Source organism: Henckelia pumila, chromosome 2 (genome assembly GCF_033568475.1).
Source record: "Henckelia pumila isolate YLH828 chromosome 2, ASM3356847v2, whole genome shotgun sequence".
NCBI lineage: Eukaryota > Viridiplantae > Streptophyta > Magnoliopsida > Lamiales > Gesneriaceae > Henckelia > Henckelia pumila.
This window is the reverse complement of record NC_133121.1, coordinates 65,439,039-65,456,420: the sequence shown is the minus strand read 5'-3', so window position 1 is coordinate 65,456,420 and position 17,382 is coordinate 65,439,039. Positions and strand designations below refer to the sequence as shown.

At 36.2% G+C, this 17,382-nt stretch overlaps 1 protein-coding gene across 2 annotated transcripts; it reads right to left on the bottom strand.

Annotated features, from left to right (window-relative positions):
* Window positions 1-2,110: 2,110 nt before the first annotated feature.
* LOC140880030 (uncharacterized) lies at window positions 2,111-7,878 on the bottom strand. Of its 2 annotated transcripts, none has more exons than XM_073284079.1 (7): window positions 7,212-7,878; window positions 6,167-6,474; window positions 4,760-5,404; window positions 4,434-4,562; window positions 3,728-3,931; window positions 2,792-2,992; window positions 2,111-2,640 (listed from the first exon to the last, which is right to left on the bottom strand). In XM_073284079.1, exons 1-7 carry the CDS (start codon window positions 7,477-7,479, stop codon window positions 2,518-2,520), a joined length of 1,878 nt encoding a protein of 625 aa, XP_073140180.1. In that variant the 5' UTR covers window positions 7,480-7,878; the 3' UTR covers window positions 2,111-2,517. The 2 variants fall into 2 exon arrangements, with proteins under 2 accessions (XP_073140180.1, XP_073140179.1); XM_073284078.1 differs by having other exon boundaries at window positions 4,760-5,443; window positions 7,212-7,876.
* Between the last annotated feature and the right edge of the window lie 9,504 nt (window positions 7,879-17,382).

The following is a 17,382-nucleotide window of genomic DNA, read 5'->3' as shown; positions in this document are numbered from 1 at the left end:
TTGAGCATGTAGCCTCGACTGGCGGTGAGGGCGTATGAGCTTCCAAGAAGCTAGCTCACCCGTGACCGATGCTTAGATTTATTTCAGTATTCTGAGTTGAGATACAGTTTTCCGCATATGTTTTATTATTTTTTCAGTTTATTGGTTTTATGAATAAATACTGTTGAAGTATTTAAGTTGAGATTTTATGCATGGATTTTATGTTTAAGTATTTATTTTAGAGATATTTTTATTTGCATGCAAAAATAGTATTTTGTGTATTATACTTTATTGAAATTTATTTTTAAGTAAAATACATATATGTATGGGCGTATATGTATTATCTTTATTTTTAAACAAATTATATATATATATACATATATATATAAATATAGTATTTAAAAAAAATTCAGTAGTAAGTAGTACGAGTCGTTTCAGTACCATTGAAATTTTTGTGTGAACATTGAATTGAGGAATGTTGCGCGCTAGAATTAAAGTGAAGGGTTTAGAATATAGTTATATCTCTAATTGATAGCTTCAAACCTATTTAAAAAAAATAAAAATAAAAATGCATGCTTTTACATTTCTGTACTACATCAGGAGGTCGTAGCTTTGATATTGATGATTTGCGTGTATGAAAAGATCAAATTTTAAATGATATTTAAACATTGTCCTTATATTTTTTATTCCCGTTTTTGCATTGTTTGACGCCGATGGGAATTATTTATTTTATTTTACTTTCTTGATCTTGTTTTGATAATTGTTGCTGCTATGTTGAGAATATTAAGAGTTATGTTATGGGTTTTAGGAGTGACTTCTTTTGTCAAGAAGTTGAGTCGACCGAGGATTCAAGTCGTTGGTTATATCTGGTGACTGTGTTCTGGCGTTGTTAGGATTGTTTGTATAGTATGAGAAGAAAAGAATTAAGTGTGTTGAATTGAGATATAAGCTATAATTTTAGAGAAGCAACGAGTTGAGTAAATAAGAGGTTAGAGGTCGAGTTGGACAAATGAATAGATTAAGCAAGTTGTAGTAACATTTTTGGAATCTTTCACTTTTTGTTATGTTGTTTTTGGATTGGGTTCTGTTTTGCGTCGACAGTGTAGTCAAGACTTGACTTAGTGTTTGAGGGGTATGTTAGTGTGATAGGTATGATTTGAGAAGTGAGATTCTTGCTATGGAAAGTAGACAAAATTGTTAAATTGATCTTCTAGGTGGTTGTGTTTTGATGTCCAAATCTCGGATTGCCGTGACTTTTTCTAGTGGCTGTCAAGCGTTTAAGTTTTTGTTTTTTTAACTTGCTACTACATTGTAGATGGATGCAGTTAGCCTAGTTGCGATAAGTTGTTGGAAGTTGAGGTCTCGGCTGTTAAAGTTACTTTCTTCTTCGAGTTTAAGGTCTGAAATTTGATTGTTGGGTACGAGCCAAAGTTTGGGACTCGTAGAGGAGTTTTGATAAGAGGATCGGCCATAAAAAATTTTGAAAGATGATTTAAATGATTTTAGAAGCTTGAGCAAGTCTAGTGAGTCGATTAAGAATTTTCAGTACTTTTTGAAGGCAACAACTTCCGTTGAAATTTACATTTCTAGAATGTTTGTTTGAAATTATTTGTTTGCATGCAAAAATATTTATTTTTGAAGCATGCGCTCACTTGTGAGAAATTTTAAGAAAATGTTTTAGCAACAAAATTATGATTTTCGAAAGCATGAATTTTTATAGCTTTTGTGCATACATAATTTATTCAAAACTTTTAAGCATCTCTTTCACTTATTTTTTATGAAGCTTTGACTACGACTAATGATGTAGAAAAATTTTGAACTGTGGTTCATGAAAAAGTTTTGAGAAAATTCTTTTACTAAAGCTATCATGATAAGTAGAGTTAAAAAATTAGTAGACGGTTATTAGCATGCGATCGCTTATGACACGAGGATGCTCCAAGAAATTCTGCCGAAATTTTTATTGAAACCAACCATTTATATTGTATATTTATACGTTGTATAAATACAAAACCTTCATTTCATCAGGACATACATAAATACAAATATACTACGAAGAGTGATGCATTTAAGGTGTCACACGCATACCTTCATGGTACCACGTCTTGTTTTTCCAAAAGAAAATTCAGAAAAATGAAAAACTATACAAATTACTGGCATTCACTTCCTTAAAAACAATGTATGTTACGAGCGCCACTTTCACTCCAAGTGGTAAATAACTCCTAAATTAACAGTAACACGAGATACCACTTTAGAAAATGTAGGAAAACATAAAACAAGCTGGGGGGTAAAAGTTGACAGGGAAATTTCGAATTACACATCAAAAAAACACATCCCAAATAGAGAGAGATGAACTTGAGCTCTTCCTTTTGGGAGCTAATTTACAAGGAGAATCGAAAACATCAAAGGCCGTCAAATGGAACACTAAATGTAACAGTCACCCAACTGAGTCGAGCCCATACTAAGATAGCTAGTAGCTAAGCAACTTGTGCATTTTACATCTGGCGGACAGGGCGGGAAAGTAGAAGAAAAAAATGGACCCTATTGATTTTGTAAATCTGATTTCGATATAAGCTTACTAATGAATGGTGATATAGCCGCGAGTAATGCCTTGGGGCACTCCTCGTGAGGAAGATGGCCACACCCGGATATAGCTACCAATCTCTGCAGGATTACAAGGTTATGAATAATTAGAGGATGGACATAAAAATAAGAAACATTGTTATATGCAGGTATAATGTTATCGTAGGAAGAAAGAAAGAAACACTAATCAGGTAGAAAAAGTACAAATGAGAGTATAAAGCAAAGAACTTACAGAATTTACAAGTTTAGAAGCCATAGTTTGAACAGATTTTAGAGGGACGAGGACATCTTCAGCCCCAGATATAACTAGAATCGGCAATGATTCAACAGCACTAAGCAGTGCTGCAGCATTCTGTGGTGATAACACAGTTTCGTAGGATAGTTTCCCTATTTCATGAAGTGCTTCATCCCAACCTTCCACATACAATGGGGCCTACGGTCATATAGAACAATAAAATAAACAGTAGAATTTTCAATTTTCAGAGGATTGATTCGGTGTCCTGTCATGCCAAGTTACAGAATCAGCTATATGATAAAACTAAAAGAAAATCAGAATCACCACGAAAAATATGGATAAATTTTTTTTTTTATTTTAACAATTAAAAAAATAGCTTTATGAATTATGTATTATGCAGAGATAAAATCGCTGTATATAAGTAAAACGAAATATGATTGTAGCTGACAAATCACCACAGATGTATTTAAAACAATCATTATATGCACCCGAAACACCCTGAGTCAGTGTATAAGCATGTGTTTTCGAAAATAATGTGTTGTGGCATATGTAGTTGAGCATGTTGAAAAATACCAAAATGTCAATGTATGACATTGCACGGGCTAATTGCATTCACACCCCCTATGAAAAATCTAAAAGACATAAAACCCCCTGTGTAAAATTAATAGCATGTTAGACCCTATGTTTTAAAAAAATTAGCATAAAAACCCCTATGAGAGGGTATAAATGTGCCCGAGTTTGTATAACATAGGGGTGAAATGTGCTACATTTTAAAAAACTGAGGGATGCATTAGCCTATTAATATTTCTTAGGGGGTTTTATGACTTTTAGACTTTTCACAGGGGGTGTGAATGCTATTAGCCCCGACATTGCACAGATAAAAAAAGAGAAAGAAGTCTGCAGAGAAATGATGCATGAAATATTATATAGTACCTTATATAGGCTTAAGACTTCAGTTGTTAGCTTGGTAGTGTCATACCAAGCACGCCGATTGACCACTTGAGTAATTTCTGTTCGAAGCAGAGGTCTCACCAAGTGTTTCTTTCCAAGTGAGGTGCGTAACAATATCCTTGCGAAGGCAGGAACCAACTCTCTTGACAAGCTTGCATTCAGTAATATAACACCCTTTATATCAAGCTGAAAAACATGCCACAAGGAATAATTCTTTAGTGAGAAAGAAAGAACAGAAGGCAAAAATTTCCAAATCAGAATCATTATCATCCAGAACTAAACTATGATACTTGATCATCAATACTAACAAACTAAGACCTGATACTATATCATGAGCATAGATCAGCTTCCTAGTTTACTGATTGATGAAACAAAGCATAATTCAATTGTTTGCCAGATTCTCCAGGAGTGAACCATCATCTCTCAAATTTTCATCCACTGCATCTTAGTTTTCGTGATCTCGGACAAAAATGACATTCAATATTTTACAGAAGAAATTTTAAACTTGTCATGATTCAATTACAAGACTGGGTCACAAAGGGAAAGTCAACAAGATGTAACTTTCCATTGTAATCACTGATGCAGTTAGAAGATTTCACGTAGGAATCACAATTTACAAGTGCAATGCAAATAGACAACTCAGTACGGCATTTCAGATGTAATAAAATTCAACAAGCAGCCAACTCACAGCATTCATGTTTGCTGATGACTGAACTCTTTGGGCAGCTTTCAGAGCGAGCAGTCCACCATCATCATGCCCAACAAGGACAACTGAAGTAAAACCTATCCCTAAGCAAAATGAAAGAAGCAGGTCCACCTGACAAAACATGCCATAAATTTTAATGCAACTGAGTGAGCTAAGGTAAGACATGTTTGATTTGAGTGCAGACATATTCCACTATTGCCTTCTTTAAAAACAAAAATATTGTGTTCAACGGGAAGACGGAATATCAATAAAGTTTGATGCATTCATATTAACTTCCATAAAATAATGACTGAAGATGACATGAAAACCTGATTGTCAAGTCTGTAAGGATTAGGCAACTGATTTTCTTCCCAATCTTTGTGCCTTGGTCTTGATGTCAAACCCCATCCTGGCCTGTCAAAAGCAGCAACAGCACAACCAACCTGACTGGCCAGGGCACCCCTTACCTTTCTCCAAGAGAAAACCCCCCCTCCAAACCCATGCACTAAAACAATACCAAATTGTTCATTCACTTCTATATCTTGTTCCATTGCAGGGGACCCGAGTTTGTTTAATTCATCATCCTCATACAGCTCATTTAAGCTCAAAATAGGCATGCCTTCAGATATTGGGGATGATGGAGAACTGGCAAGGAGGGGAGTATACAGAGGTGATGAACTGTTATGGAACTGGTTACTGATGCTCCTGTGCATATTAAATTGAGTTTTAAGTGGAACGCTTAATGAGGGATGGTCAAAAAGGGTGGTGGAGGACAAGGAACGGGGATGTGATCCTGGCATGCTCATCTTGTAGTGAACTGTTAGCCTTTGGCATGAAATAAATAAGCTGTCTACGTCAGCTAGTAAACTAACTGGAAGTTCCCCACCATCATGCACTGATAGCGGTGTTTTTCTCCTCATTTCACCATCACCTTTGAAGGTTTTCCCAGCAGATGGAGTGGGCGATCGCGGAACCTTTTGGTAACCAGGGAAAATCAATTTGCAAGAAAGAACCTGATAATTACGTAAGGTGATACAAGCGGATTATTTGATGCAACATTTTTTAACATGTCAGGTTGCAAACAGCATGATCATTCAACTAATCGAGACAACATAATTTGAAAACACTCATACATAAACCAACAGTACATTAACTTTCATCGAATTTGAGACTAAATCATCATATTACACCACAGTTATTATTCATATTATACCAGCTAATTTTTCCAAACCCGTGATAAAGACCACAGTTATGGAAAACCCATGATCGGTGCCTAGGCTCCAAGCACAGAGAGTCTTACCCCTTGAGACTTCACACGATCCAATGCGCAACCCTTTAATGAAGTAGGCACCTTAACGGTAAAACACCTAATTTTTGGGGTGCTTTAAAAGCCCAAGGTTCTTTTTAAATGTCCCTTAAACGTAGAGAACTTAAGTACAAGCCACAAGGTGAACTAAAAGATAATAGTATTCAAGTTTGCCAATAAATTAATGATTGGTGATCTTATCATTGTTCAATACTCGGTAAGGGGTATGTTCCACGATATTTATAAAATTTTCTTCAATTTTTTAGATTCGACCATTTTATCCCCAAGGACAAAGGCCATGCTTCATGTTATACTTTACTCTTATGCTTGATATTACTCTACCTTAATCTTGCATTTCTCGTGATTATGGCATTAGCAGGAACAATAAATATATATACAAGCTGTTGGGTTATATATTTCATGAACTTACAGCTTCCGGATCAACACGGTGAAACATATGTTTCCTTCTGGCCTTGCAACTTGTACGGTAGGCCACAACAATGTGTCCAAGAGCAAAGACAATGGACGAGAGAAACAAAACAGGCATTCCCCAAGACTTCTTAAGATGGAGCCTCTTTCTTGAAAGAGAAGTTGGAGTTTCAGATTCAAGTTGAGAATTGAAACTGAAAACACAAGTTTTGATGGAAAGGAGAAGTATTGAGACGAGGGAGCAGAATGTTACAGTTCCTAGATAGGGCCCATGGGAAAGTGCTGGACCATCGCACAATGTATATACACCTGCTCTCATTTGAAAATCAAAAACCAAGTAATTTAGCAAGCAAATAATGCCATAAGATGTGAAAACATTCTGGTTAGACAGCTGTGTGGCTGCGCAAAACATACCCCACCGCAGAGAACAAATGTCAAAAAAAAGCACAATTCTTTGACATGATTACTCAATTGACATAGTAATCGCACAAAACTTTGCCAGCGGGAAGGAAAAAATGACCGAGAACCTAAAATGAGGTTAAACAATCAGTTAACAGAGAGTCAGAGATTAACTCTTATTAAACGATTTCATTATGTTGAGGACTTCAATTTAACCATGTAACACAAGAAAAATAAACGCTAAAAAAATACAGCCTAGTTTGAAAGAAATAAAGTTTGGACTTGGAAGAAAAAAAATTTGCCATCAGATTTTCAAAACATACAGAATCTGAAACTGGACACGTCCGCTATCTCAGAGCAAAGCTACACAACAAGATATGTCACCTCCTTCAGTAAGAAAAAACTATCATACATCAAACACACATAAAAATACACACCCAAATATAAAACAAGACTGAAAAATGCAGAATTTCATCCAGTTACTTTAGCCATGTCCGTTTCTTGTGCACTAGAAAGAAAACACGAATAAAAGCTAGACTTTTAGCATTTATTATTATATAGAGTAACATTCCCGCATTCACTCACTCAAATTGAATAATTAATCAATTATCACAGGAAAAACAGCAAACGAGAAAAGAAAAACGTACATGCGATGATAATAGATCTGATGATAGAGACAAGAGGAATATCGATGAGCGAGCTCTTGAAAGAATATCTCTGCAAATGCTCCCGAAAACTATAGCATCTAACGCATGTAAAGCTAGAAATTAGCAAACAAGGCAAAACTGCGTCGCTGATCACCACCACCACCGGCAACGACACTACCACCAGAGACGCCACCATCGCCACCACGAAATATACCGTCCGTACACCTCTCCGAACCTTCTCCCACCACCAACCGCCTTTCACCACCATTTTTTAAAAATACAACTCGGAACCAATCTAAATATTATATTAGAATTTTTTTTCGAAATACAGCCACAAAGTACGAGATCGGTACGAAATCAAAACGCTACAGCAATAAGAAAAAATACGATCCAGAGGGAAAGGCGTCGCACCACCCATCTCCCGGCGCCAAAACAACTGCCGGCGCTCCTTCCGCACCACCACAACCACACCTTCGCAACAATTCCAACAAATTCATCTAAAACTTCAAGTAATCCTTTGTAGTTGTCGATTTTCCAAAGAATCACAGTTGCGATTCTCTTCTTTTTCAAAGATTTTTACAGGTGAGAGAGAAAGAGACAATCAGTGTTTGCTGTGGTGGTTCAAATTTGGGGATTATTCATTTCTTGGCAATTCCCAGTTGTTTTCATCGAATCTGAACTGGCGTTAGGAAAAAAGCTGTAATTCCAATTTCGACCCTCCAACTATTATTTTCACCTTTCCTCTCAAAAAAAAATTATTTTAAGTGTAATATAATATAATTTTAGATATTAAAAGTAAATTTTTTTTTACAAGATGTGTCCAAAATGATATATGTTTTTCTGAGATTGCTTCATAAAATTTTTTGTGATCATTATTTTGTACGGTAATTTACTATACATTAAAAATCAACCATTTCATAGGATCGGTCACTTTTTTATCATAAGAAAGATATAATTTGAATAACCGTACAATTATAATCTTTTAAACATACTCAACTCAAATATCAATCATTATTTAATTGTACAAGTAGTTAATAATATTAATTTAATTAATAGATCTACGGTCTCACGGATCTTTATCTGTGAGATGGGTCAACCCAACTCATAATTACAATAAAAAATAATATTTTTTTTTATATAAAAAGTAATATTTTTTACAAAAAATTAATATTTTTTCATTCATTACCCAAATACAGGATTCATCTCACGAAATTGACCCGTAAGACTGTTTCCCAAAATTTTTTGTGTTAATGTAATTAATATGGGAAAATTGGTTAAAATATGAGAGAGATAACATTAAATTTGAAAATTAGACTATATATTTGGAACGGATTAAAAAAAGAAATATAATTTAAATGAGTTGACAGAGAGTGTATTATTAATTTAGCTAGATGGACAAGAAATAAATAGTCACTAATTAATGATGCAATAAACCACAATTAATTAGTGGGGGTTAATTGTTTAAGGAGAGTAATTAATTAATGTGGCGACACTGATTCCCCTTGGCTGACCTATTGCATACCTGTCGGCTTAAGTTTTTGGACTCTTTTTCCCTTTCTTTTCTCTTTTGAGCATCCCGAAAATTGAATAAAGTGGGGGCGTGCAACCTTCAAAGTGACGAGACTACCCTTTCCTTATGACTTCCTTTTTTAAAAAAATATTATGATACTTTATTAATTAGAAATTTATGCTTGAACCTTAAGACCTCTTTTCTTAAGGGTGTAAATTTGGGCGAGTCGGATGGATTTAGGTCGGATTGATGCATTATATGACTAAAAATTCTCAATCCGAACTCGAACCTGCATAATTCTTCTAACCCGATCAACACGAACCAATCCAATTTATTTAATTTTTTTATTTTTGTTAACAAAATAATTAAATAAATATTAAAACATGCAACAATAATATTAATATTTTAATTTAAACGTATAATAACAAACTCTCACTTATACATAATTTAAAATTGAAATTCTAATTATAAGATTTAAATATACTTACTACAAAAAATAATTAATTAATTTTAAAAACAAAAATTTTAAAAATAAATATTAAATGATAAAAATATGTTATATCTATAAATAATTTTTTTTTCAAATATATTTTTCTTAAATCTATATAAAAAAATATTTTTTAAAAAAACCGGGTCATATCAGGTCAACTCAGGTTGACCAAATTTCAATCCGAACTTGGTTAATTTTTTCGGGTTAGCTTTTGGGTCTAACCCGATCTGACATGAACCCAAAATTTTTTTTGGAAATTAAATTTAAGTTTTGGTGTTAACAAATAATTAAATGCTAAATTAAAAAACTGAAAGAGTAACTCAACTGGACGTGCTTGGACAACTAAACTGAGTTATTCAATTGGAAAGTTAAGTCATAGTCAGTGTGACTTCCCGTATTTTTGGACATTTTCAAAAATTAAGATGCAAACAAGTGTGGGGAACTTTTCAAATACAGCAGTGCAGGGCATGCATCGCATTTACAAGTTCAATAATTTGGGCAGACCCCAGAGCACTAGGGCGTACGATGCGCACCCCCTGGCGCGAGGGCGCCCAAAGGGAGCGCCTAGCGGCGCGGGGTGCAGAAAATAGTTTTTTCGTCTCTTTTTCTGTATTTTTTTATCCTAATTCAAATCTACTGCTGTGAAAACTGTTCGCAAGTGTACGAGTGTCAAGTTTTAATAAAGTGACGAATCAAGTATCGTTTCGTTCCCACAAGGAGTAAATTGAAAATATTCAGTACTTGTAATTATAATAGTCCTAATTTTATTTAGAAAATTAAACTTTAGATATTTGCTGAATAATTAAATAAATAGAAGAAATTATCAAGCTCACGCACACACAATTCTTTAAAAATTGTCAATCAAAGAGAAATGGTCTAGAGGTTTTGATTTCATCTGGTCTCGACAATATTCATTCCTAAATAATCTATTTCATGAATTTCTTTCAATTAATAACCAAGAAAACTTAAATTATTCTATTCCCTTATCCCGAGCAACAAATAGATTATAACGACTACAGTTCAATTTCAATATTCATATTAAAAATCTAGCAGTAATGATATGTGTAGCACGATGTTCCTTAAAGGCTCTATTAAAGTTATACACTATCACGAGCTATATAAACAATTAATAGTGTAGTTTTTATTGATCCTATTCAAAATCCCCTCTCCCAAGTGTCGGATTCTAAATAAATATAACAACTCAATTTATGCCCAATAAATTAAGAAGACATTCAATACTAGAAACACAATTAATGTGAGACTTCGGTGCTAATCAACTAATCTTGGATTAAACTACACTAAAGCATGCAAGATCCAAGACTAAAAGAATACTGATTTTTTTTTTAAAAGGGGATGCACTCGGTTTGCTAAAAAGTGCAGATCGGGCGCCTCCAAAACAGCAACATGCTGTATTTCTCGATGGGTTGTGCGCTCGGTCTGCTAAAAACTGCCGACCGAGCGCCCCCTGCCGCAGAACAAGAAAACAGCAGAAAAACAACAAGGCTCGACTCCAACACTTCCAAAACATAATCATGCATTACAACGCAATTCAAAACCGTTAATACACATGCATAATTCATTACAAAGTAGTTTTAAAGTTATACAATCTCCAACTAGTACAACATGCTTCAATCTAACTTATTCAAAACAATACAACAACAAGAGTTCGAATACAATCTAAGTTCGATTACAAATTCGACTCCCAAAACACCAAGTCTCACTTCTAATCAACTCAACCCTTAGCCATGCTGCCTCTGACTCGGTCCTGCCTCACCTGTTTCCAAGCACACAAACAAAGACAAGACAACAGCCGGATAATCCGATGAGAATACAATTCCTAGTAAAAGAGACTAGCATGCAATATCACATAATATATCAAAGCATGATGTATAATCAAATTCCACATAATCTTCAAGTAATTCATTTCACTGCGGAATAAAATGATATGCATGACTTTAAAACTTCTGGATTATCAGACTCAGATAATCAAAAGGAATTCTTCTTTCTTTCTTTCTTCGGTTTGGGATCCCGAGGTTAAAATATCCAACAATCACACCGAACTCCCCTTTTGAGGTGGACGAGGTATATTTTAATCCTCTAGACTCTAGGGCATTATAGTGAGTTAATCAACACTTGTAGTAAATCGTCTACCAAGGCCACTCAACTATAATCTCCAGATCGTCTAATTCAAAATGAATAATCAATCGGCTCGATATGAATGCATATGAAATCTCATGCATTCAAATATCAATTCAATCATAAGTTCAAATAAGCATATAAACATGCAAGTATGTGATTTCTTCTAGGACACTCGAATCAATCCGGATTCGAGTTAATCGTCCTATTTCATTCCAAAGTCGTCTTATACCTTCTTGTCGTTTCACAATCTTCAATCTGTAAAACAACAATTCTAAAATCAATAACTAGTCAAGTTCTACGATCGATAAGTAAGAAAGTCGATACTATACCGGCTCAAATCTTCCAAAATGATCGAAGCTGCAATCTCGCAACTCCAATGACTTCGAATCAATCTAACAGAAGAAGTCACATGATCAATATCGATAGTAAAACCTCATCAAACTCGGTATAATCAAATCAATAGAAACGATATCCCGAAACTCAAACTGACGGCATAACGGCTATATTCTGACAAACCGGAAATGCAAACAACTTAATATCAACAAAATAAACTCCTTCAAATCAACAAACATCCAATCCAATTCAAATCCAACAAATCTCAAAATCCTTCTTTTCGAAAATTCAAAGAAAATTCATATCAAATCCAATCGACGCTCTAATTCAATTTCGTCTGAGAATACACGATAAGAATAATCTCAAGAACATCATACCCGAAAAGAATCAAATTCCAACTACATCCAAAAAATAAAACATATCTGATTGGAGAGAAACTTACGATAGAACGAACATCTCGCTGCAGTGATCGCTAAACTGCCTTCAGAAATAATTTCCAACGGACGGATCGAACTCGGGGTGAAATCTGGAAGCTTGGAAGGAAGCTTGGGCGCTTCAATGTAGGAGGGAACATTGTGGAGGAGATGAAGGGATGAATGAGAGACTTATTCAACCCTTAGATATTATAAAAAATCCTCATTTTGCGTTTCAGTTCCTGAAAATTCCAAAAATTACAAAATAGTCCCTGATCAATAAAAAGTCCGATCTCGAATTCTGAAATCACTGATTATCTCAAATAAAGTCAATTAAGATAATCTGGGGCGTTACAATTAATCTACAGAAATTCAATTCATTAAAATCAAAGATTCATGAATATGTCTCAACCAAGCTACGTCAACCTCTATACTAGAAAAGTTTAGTTCATACTCAAATTCAAAACAAACCAAATCATGTTTAATAATTCAAACATAATTCCACAGTCAAAAGAAATAAATAAAGATGAAATAACAAATCCGTAGTCTTTCTTCCGTGTCTGGTTGAAAAGTTGCGTCTTCGTTCCAAGTATTCTTCAAACAACGATCCAAAATTTCACAAAATTATGCTCTCAAAAGTGTTTGTGTGTTTGGCGGCTAGATAGATGCCCCTATGACCCAGAAAAACTCCTTTTATATGCCCTAAAACTCGTCCAAAATAAGCCCAAGAAAAACCCAAAAGTTTCCATAAAAACTCAGACTCTTCACTTCTGAAAATACGACGGCGCGGGCGCTCAGTGGACACGCGCAGGCGTGCCTTCATTTCGCACAAAATTTCTTCAGAACTCCCAAGACGGCGCGGGCGCGCCAAGGATCGGCACGGGCGTGCCTCTTCCTCGCACTTTTCTCTCTAATTCTTCTCAGATGGCGTGGGCGCCCCTCATTAGGCGCGGGCGCGCCTTCACCTCGAATTTGAGGTTTTTCTTCTCATTTTCAACTCTTGATTTTTCCTTTAAAATTTGATTTTTTAGGCTTAATTCCACATAAATACATCATACTCCATTACTTCCTACAAATACAAAAACAACAGCTGTAACACCCGATATTTTAAATATGTAAATCCGCATGCATAATTAGGATATTTAATTATTTAAATTTGTGATTTATGGGTTAAATAATTATGTGAATTATTTGTGCATGATTTAATTTATTTTTTTAAGCATTTAACCCATAATTATTGATTTTACGATTTTTAGTATTTTAATTGTTTTGATCGCGTAGACGGGACCGTGGACGGACGAGATGACAACTTTCTAGCCAATTTATTCCATGAGCATTTTTAGAGCCCAAAAATATTATTTTGAGATTTATTACCTCAAAATTTTTAGTATTTAATTTTATATATTTTAGGAGTCCATTTTTATCCAAATTTAGCCATTTTAATGACTTTTAATTATTTTTAAAATTCCCTTAAATTGTAATTTCGGGATTTTAAATTGAGTTATCAGATTTTAACTTTTATTTGAAAGTTTAAGTTGTATATTTTTATATTTAAAACCTTTTATCTATATTTAATTAACCTATATTTTAATTAAAACAAAAACAAAACCTAATCTACCCAAACCCCACGTTATTTTCCATCAGCCGCCACCCCACCCCATATCCATCATCTTCTTCCTCGAACCACAGCCAAGGAGGTTCCATAGCCGAATTTCTTCGAAGTTTCAAGGTTGCTCGTCGTCCCGTCGTCCCGGAATCGTTTTACACGTTGCTTTCTCTTCAACTTCGGTGCAAGGCATGATTCTTTCTCTATTTTTCATGCCATATCAGTTATTATGCGTGTGTGTGTGTAGGCATCAAACTTTTCATTGAAATTTTCAGTAAAACAAATCGGATTTCTGGAGGTATGCACATGGTTCTTTGATTTCATTAACATACTCACGTTTTTATGGTTATGGGCGTGCATGGCTGCTGGTCCACGGTTCAGAGGGGGTCTTAGGGTCCCTAGGCTGGGTTTGGTTGGATGGTTAAGGCTGGAACAGGGCTGGAGTCGAGCTGCATCAGTTCTGGGTCCAAGGGTGCGCAGGTTCAGGGTTCTGAGGAAATGACTTTGTACTCCTTCTCCAGGTCACTATTTTGGGTGAGGCCTGAAGGGTTTGAACCATCTAGATGTTGGTTAGGATTGAGAAGTGGTTTCACGGAAAAATATGGCCGGAGTAGGAAGAATTATTTAAAGTCCCGGCGCTGCTCAGGTCTGCGCGCAAGTCTAGGATAGGCTAACTTGCAGAGGTCCGTTCTCCTTCGTTATGCCATCATTTTGGCTGGTTTTTAGCTTTTTGGAAACGTCTTTGAGTGCACTACGTTCGTGAGGTGGTTTCACGGACAAATGTTTCTGGAGCAGATGGCACGAACGAATCTCGTGGAACTGCTCAAACTGTTGGCCGAGAAAGGGGTAGGGAGAGGAGGTTTTGGGCTAGTTTTGGGTCTGGGCCGGGTCTGAGTGGTCCGAGTCAGGTCAGTAGGGTAGTGGGTCGGGTTAGGTTGGTCCGGGTCTGGGTTGGTGGGCCGGGCTCGAGTCTTTTTAATTTTAAATTATTTTATGATTTAATGGGTTTTTGGGCCAATTAATTAGAAATAAAAGGATTTGGGTTCCATTTAATTATTTGGGTTAAGTTTAATTATTATTGGGCTTAATTAAATTAATTAAGTGAGTCTACTAATTTTTATGGGCTTTAGGGCCCATGGAAGTTATTGGGCCAGTCTTTGGGCTATTGGGCCAGATTAAGTTGTTATTGGGCCTAGAATGTTTTAATGGGCTTTAATTATTTAATTGGGCTTAGAATAATTTTTATTGGGCTTAAGTATGTTATTGGGCCAGTCTCAGTGTTAATGGGCCAGATTTAAGTAAATGGGCTTGGGTGTTAGGGCCAGCAGTCCAGTACAATCCATGAGAAATTTGCATGTGTCCTGAATATATATTTAATTATTTTATGCATGGGAGTTATTTTTAATATTTATATGTTAGTATGAAATTAAATTAAATATATATGAAGGACACACACATTTTATTTAAGTACATGCATTCATGAAATAATTTTTATGCATGATTTAATGTTTAAGGTTGAGCAATAAGAAAATATTTTATGTTGGAAGTTGAAGTAGTGTGACAATTTGAGATTTGAGGGGGATTCGTCCCCATATGTGATCTATTGAAGGGCAGTTTACTGCCAATTTAAGAGGTGATTCGTCACCGCCACGTACGTTGGTTTCCACGCTGATCAGTATTTAATTTATGATTTAAGGTTACACTACGGATACAACCATGCGATGTTAGAAAATAATTTGCTCAATAATATTTATGTTATTTAAGATAATTTAAGTTATGATATGTTATGATATTTTTAAGCATGCACCTTCATGTATGTGTTATGTATTAGTAGCAATTTGATTTAAATTATTTTAAACCCTTGTTATGTTAGCATGTTGGGCCTCTAGGTTCACTACATTGGTATGGTGCAGGTGAGTACGTAGAGGAGGATGTAGCTCCTACCGGCGGCGAGGACATATGAGCGGACATGCAGTGACCCCGTGACCGTGATAGATGTCTGAGTCGTTATGCATGTTTTGAATATTTTTAGTATGTTACATTTTTAAGTATTTTTCAGTGGTTGGGTTTTGGAATGTTATTTTTAAATATGTTTAGTGCATGCAGTTTTTAATTATTTTCTCATGACCAGTATTTTAATTAAATGTAGACTCAGATATTTATTCTATTAAAGAATGCATTTTTATTTAAGTTATTTCTTTATTTATTTATTTTTAAATCTTTTTATTTTGTGCATATATGTATGGGCATATATGTACATATTTTATTTAGTAAGAAAAAAAAAAATTCCGCATATTTATTTATTAATTAGAGAGTCAGGGACGTTTCAGTTGGTATCAGAGCACGGTCCTTGGAGGGGTCATTACTGCTATGCGAGCTCAGAAATTCACGCTACCGGTCTGTAAGTTTTAAGTGTTTATAGCATGTTTTACTTTTAAGAATTTAAGTTAGCATTAATTTTAAACCCCTTAGTTATGCATGGCGATTTACGTAAAGAAATATGTGGTGGTGCAGAATGCCTCCCAGACCGATGAACAGACGTGGGGGATCTCCACCTACACCTCCACCCCCACCTCCGCAGAATCCTTTAGCAGCATTGGAGCAGGCCAATGCGAATATGATGGCGGGTATTACTGCTCTGTTAGAGCAGCAGGCTATACGTCCTAGGTTGTCCCATGAGGAGGACGTTGCTGAGAGGTTCTAGAAGAAGGGACCCAAGGAGTTTGCTGGTACCACCGATCCTTTGGTGGCTGAGGGGTGGATTCTCTCTCTGGAGTCCATCTTTGCTTATATGGGGATCACAGACGCCGACAGGGTGAACTGTGCGACGTATATGCTGAGGGGAGACGCAGCTCTATGGTGGGAGGGTGCTGCCAGGGGAGTTCACCTTCCTACACTGTCTTGGGCAGAGTTCAGGCGTATCTTCTACGCCAAGTACTTCACTGATGATGTGCGCAGTCGCATGATCCGGGAGTTTATGAGTCTCTGTCAGGGGGACAAGTCAGTAGTTGAGTACATGAGACAGTTCGAGAGGGGCTGTCGCTTTGTGCCTCTGATTTCAGACAGTCCACCGGAGAAGTTGAGGCAGTTTGTGGAGGGATTGAAGGCGGATATCAAGCATGATATTCGCATGGCAGACGTCCTTACTTATGAGTCTGCAGTCAGTAGAGCCTTGCGTTCCGAGGAGGGTCGGAGAGAGATCCAGAGGGAGCAGCAGGGTAAGAGGCAGTTTCAGGCTGGGTATCAGCGACCACCTTCGCAGCCTCCTGCGAAGAAGCAGTTTACTGGGCCGCCTAAGGGCCCGAATCCGCAGCAGAGGCCGCAGCAGCAGAGGGGCGGGGCCCCTAATGCCATAGGTTTTTCTACTTGCCCGAAGTGTCAGAAGATGCATTCGGGACCTTGTCTTTTGGGAGCAGGAGTTTGCTACCACTGTAGGGAGCCAGGGCATCAGATAGCTAACTGCCCGAGGAAGAAGAACACTGCTGGTAGAGTGTTCGTCATGCAGGCAGAGAAGGCAGACCCAGACACCTCCTTGATCACCGGTATATCTTATCCCTAGTATTTTATAATTTTCCTTTGGTTAAGAATTTCGTTTTCTTTATGGAATTGTTGTTCTTTGGGTTATCTATCTGCATGTTAGAATAAGAAGCATGTTTTACTTGTGATTAAAATTAAGGATT

What these genes read in the sequence shown, in the direction of transcription:
- LOC140880030 (XM_073284078.1), bottom strand. Translation starts at nt 7,479, where the DNA reads ATGGTGGTGAAAGGCGGTTGGTGGTGGGAGAAGGTTCGGAGAGGTGTA. An exon ending in CTTACAGACTTGACAATCAG is followed by an intron (nt 4,563 to 4,759) that starts GTTTTCATGTCA and finishes ATGTTTTGTCAG; the next exon opens with GTGGACCTGCTTCTTTCATT. An exon ending in CATCAGCAAACATGAATGCT is followed by an intron (nt 3,932 to 4,433) that starts GTGAGTTGGCTG and finishes CATGTTTTTCAG; the next exon opens with CTTGATATAAAGGGTGTTAT.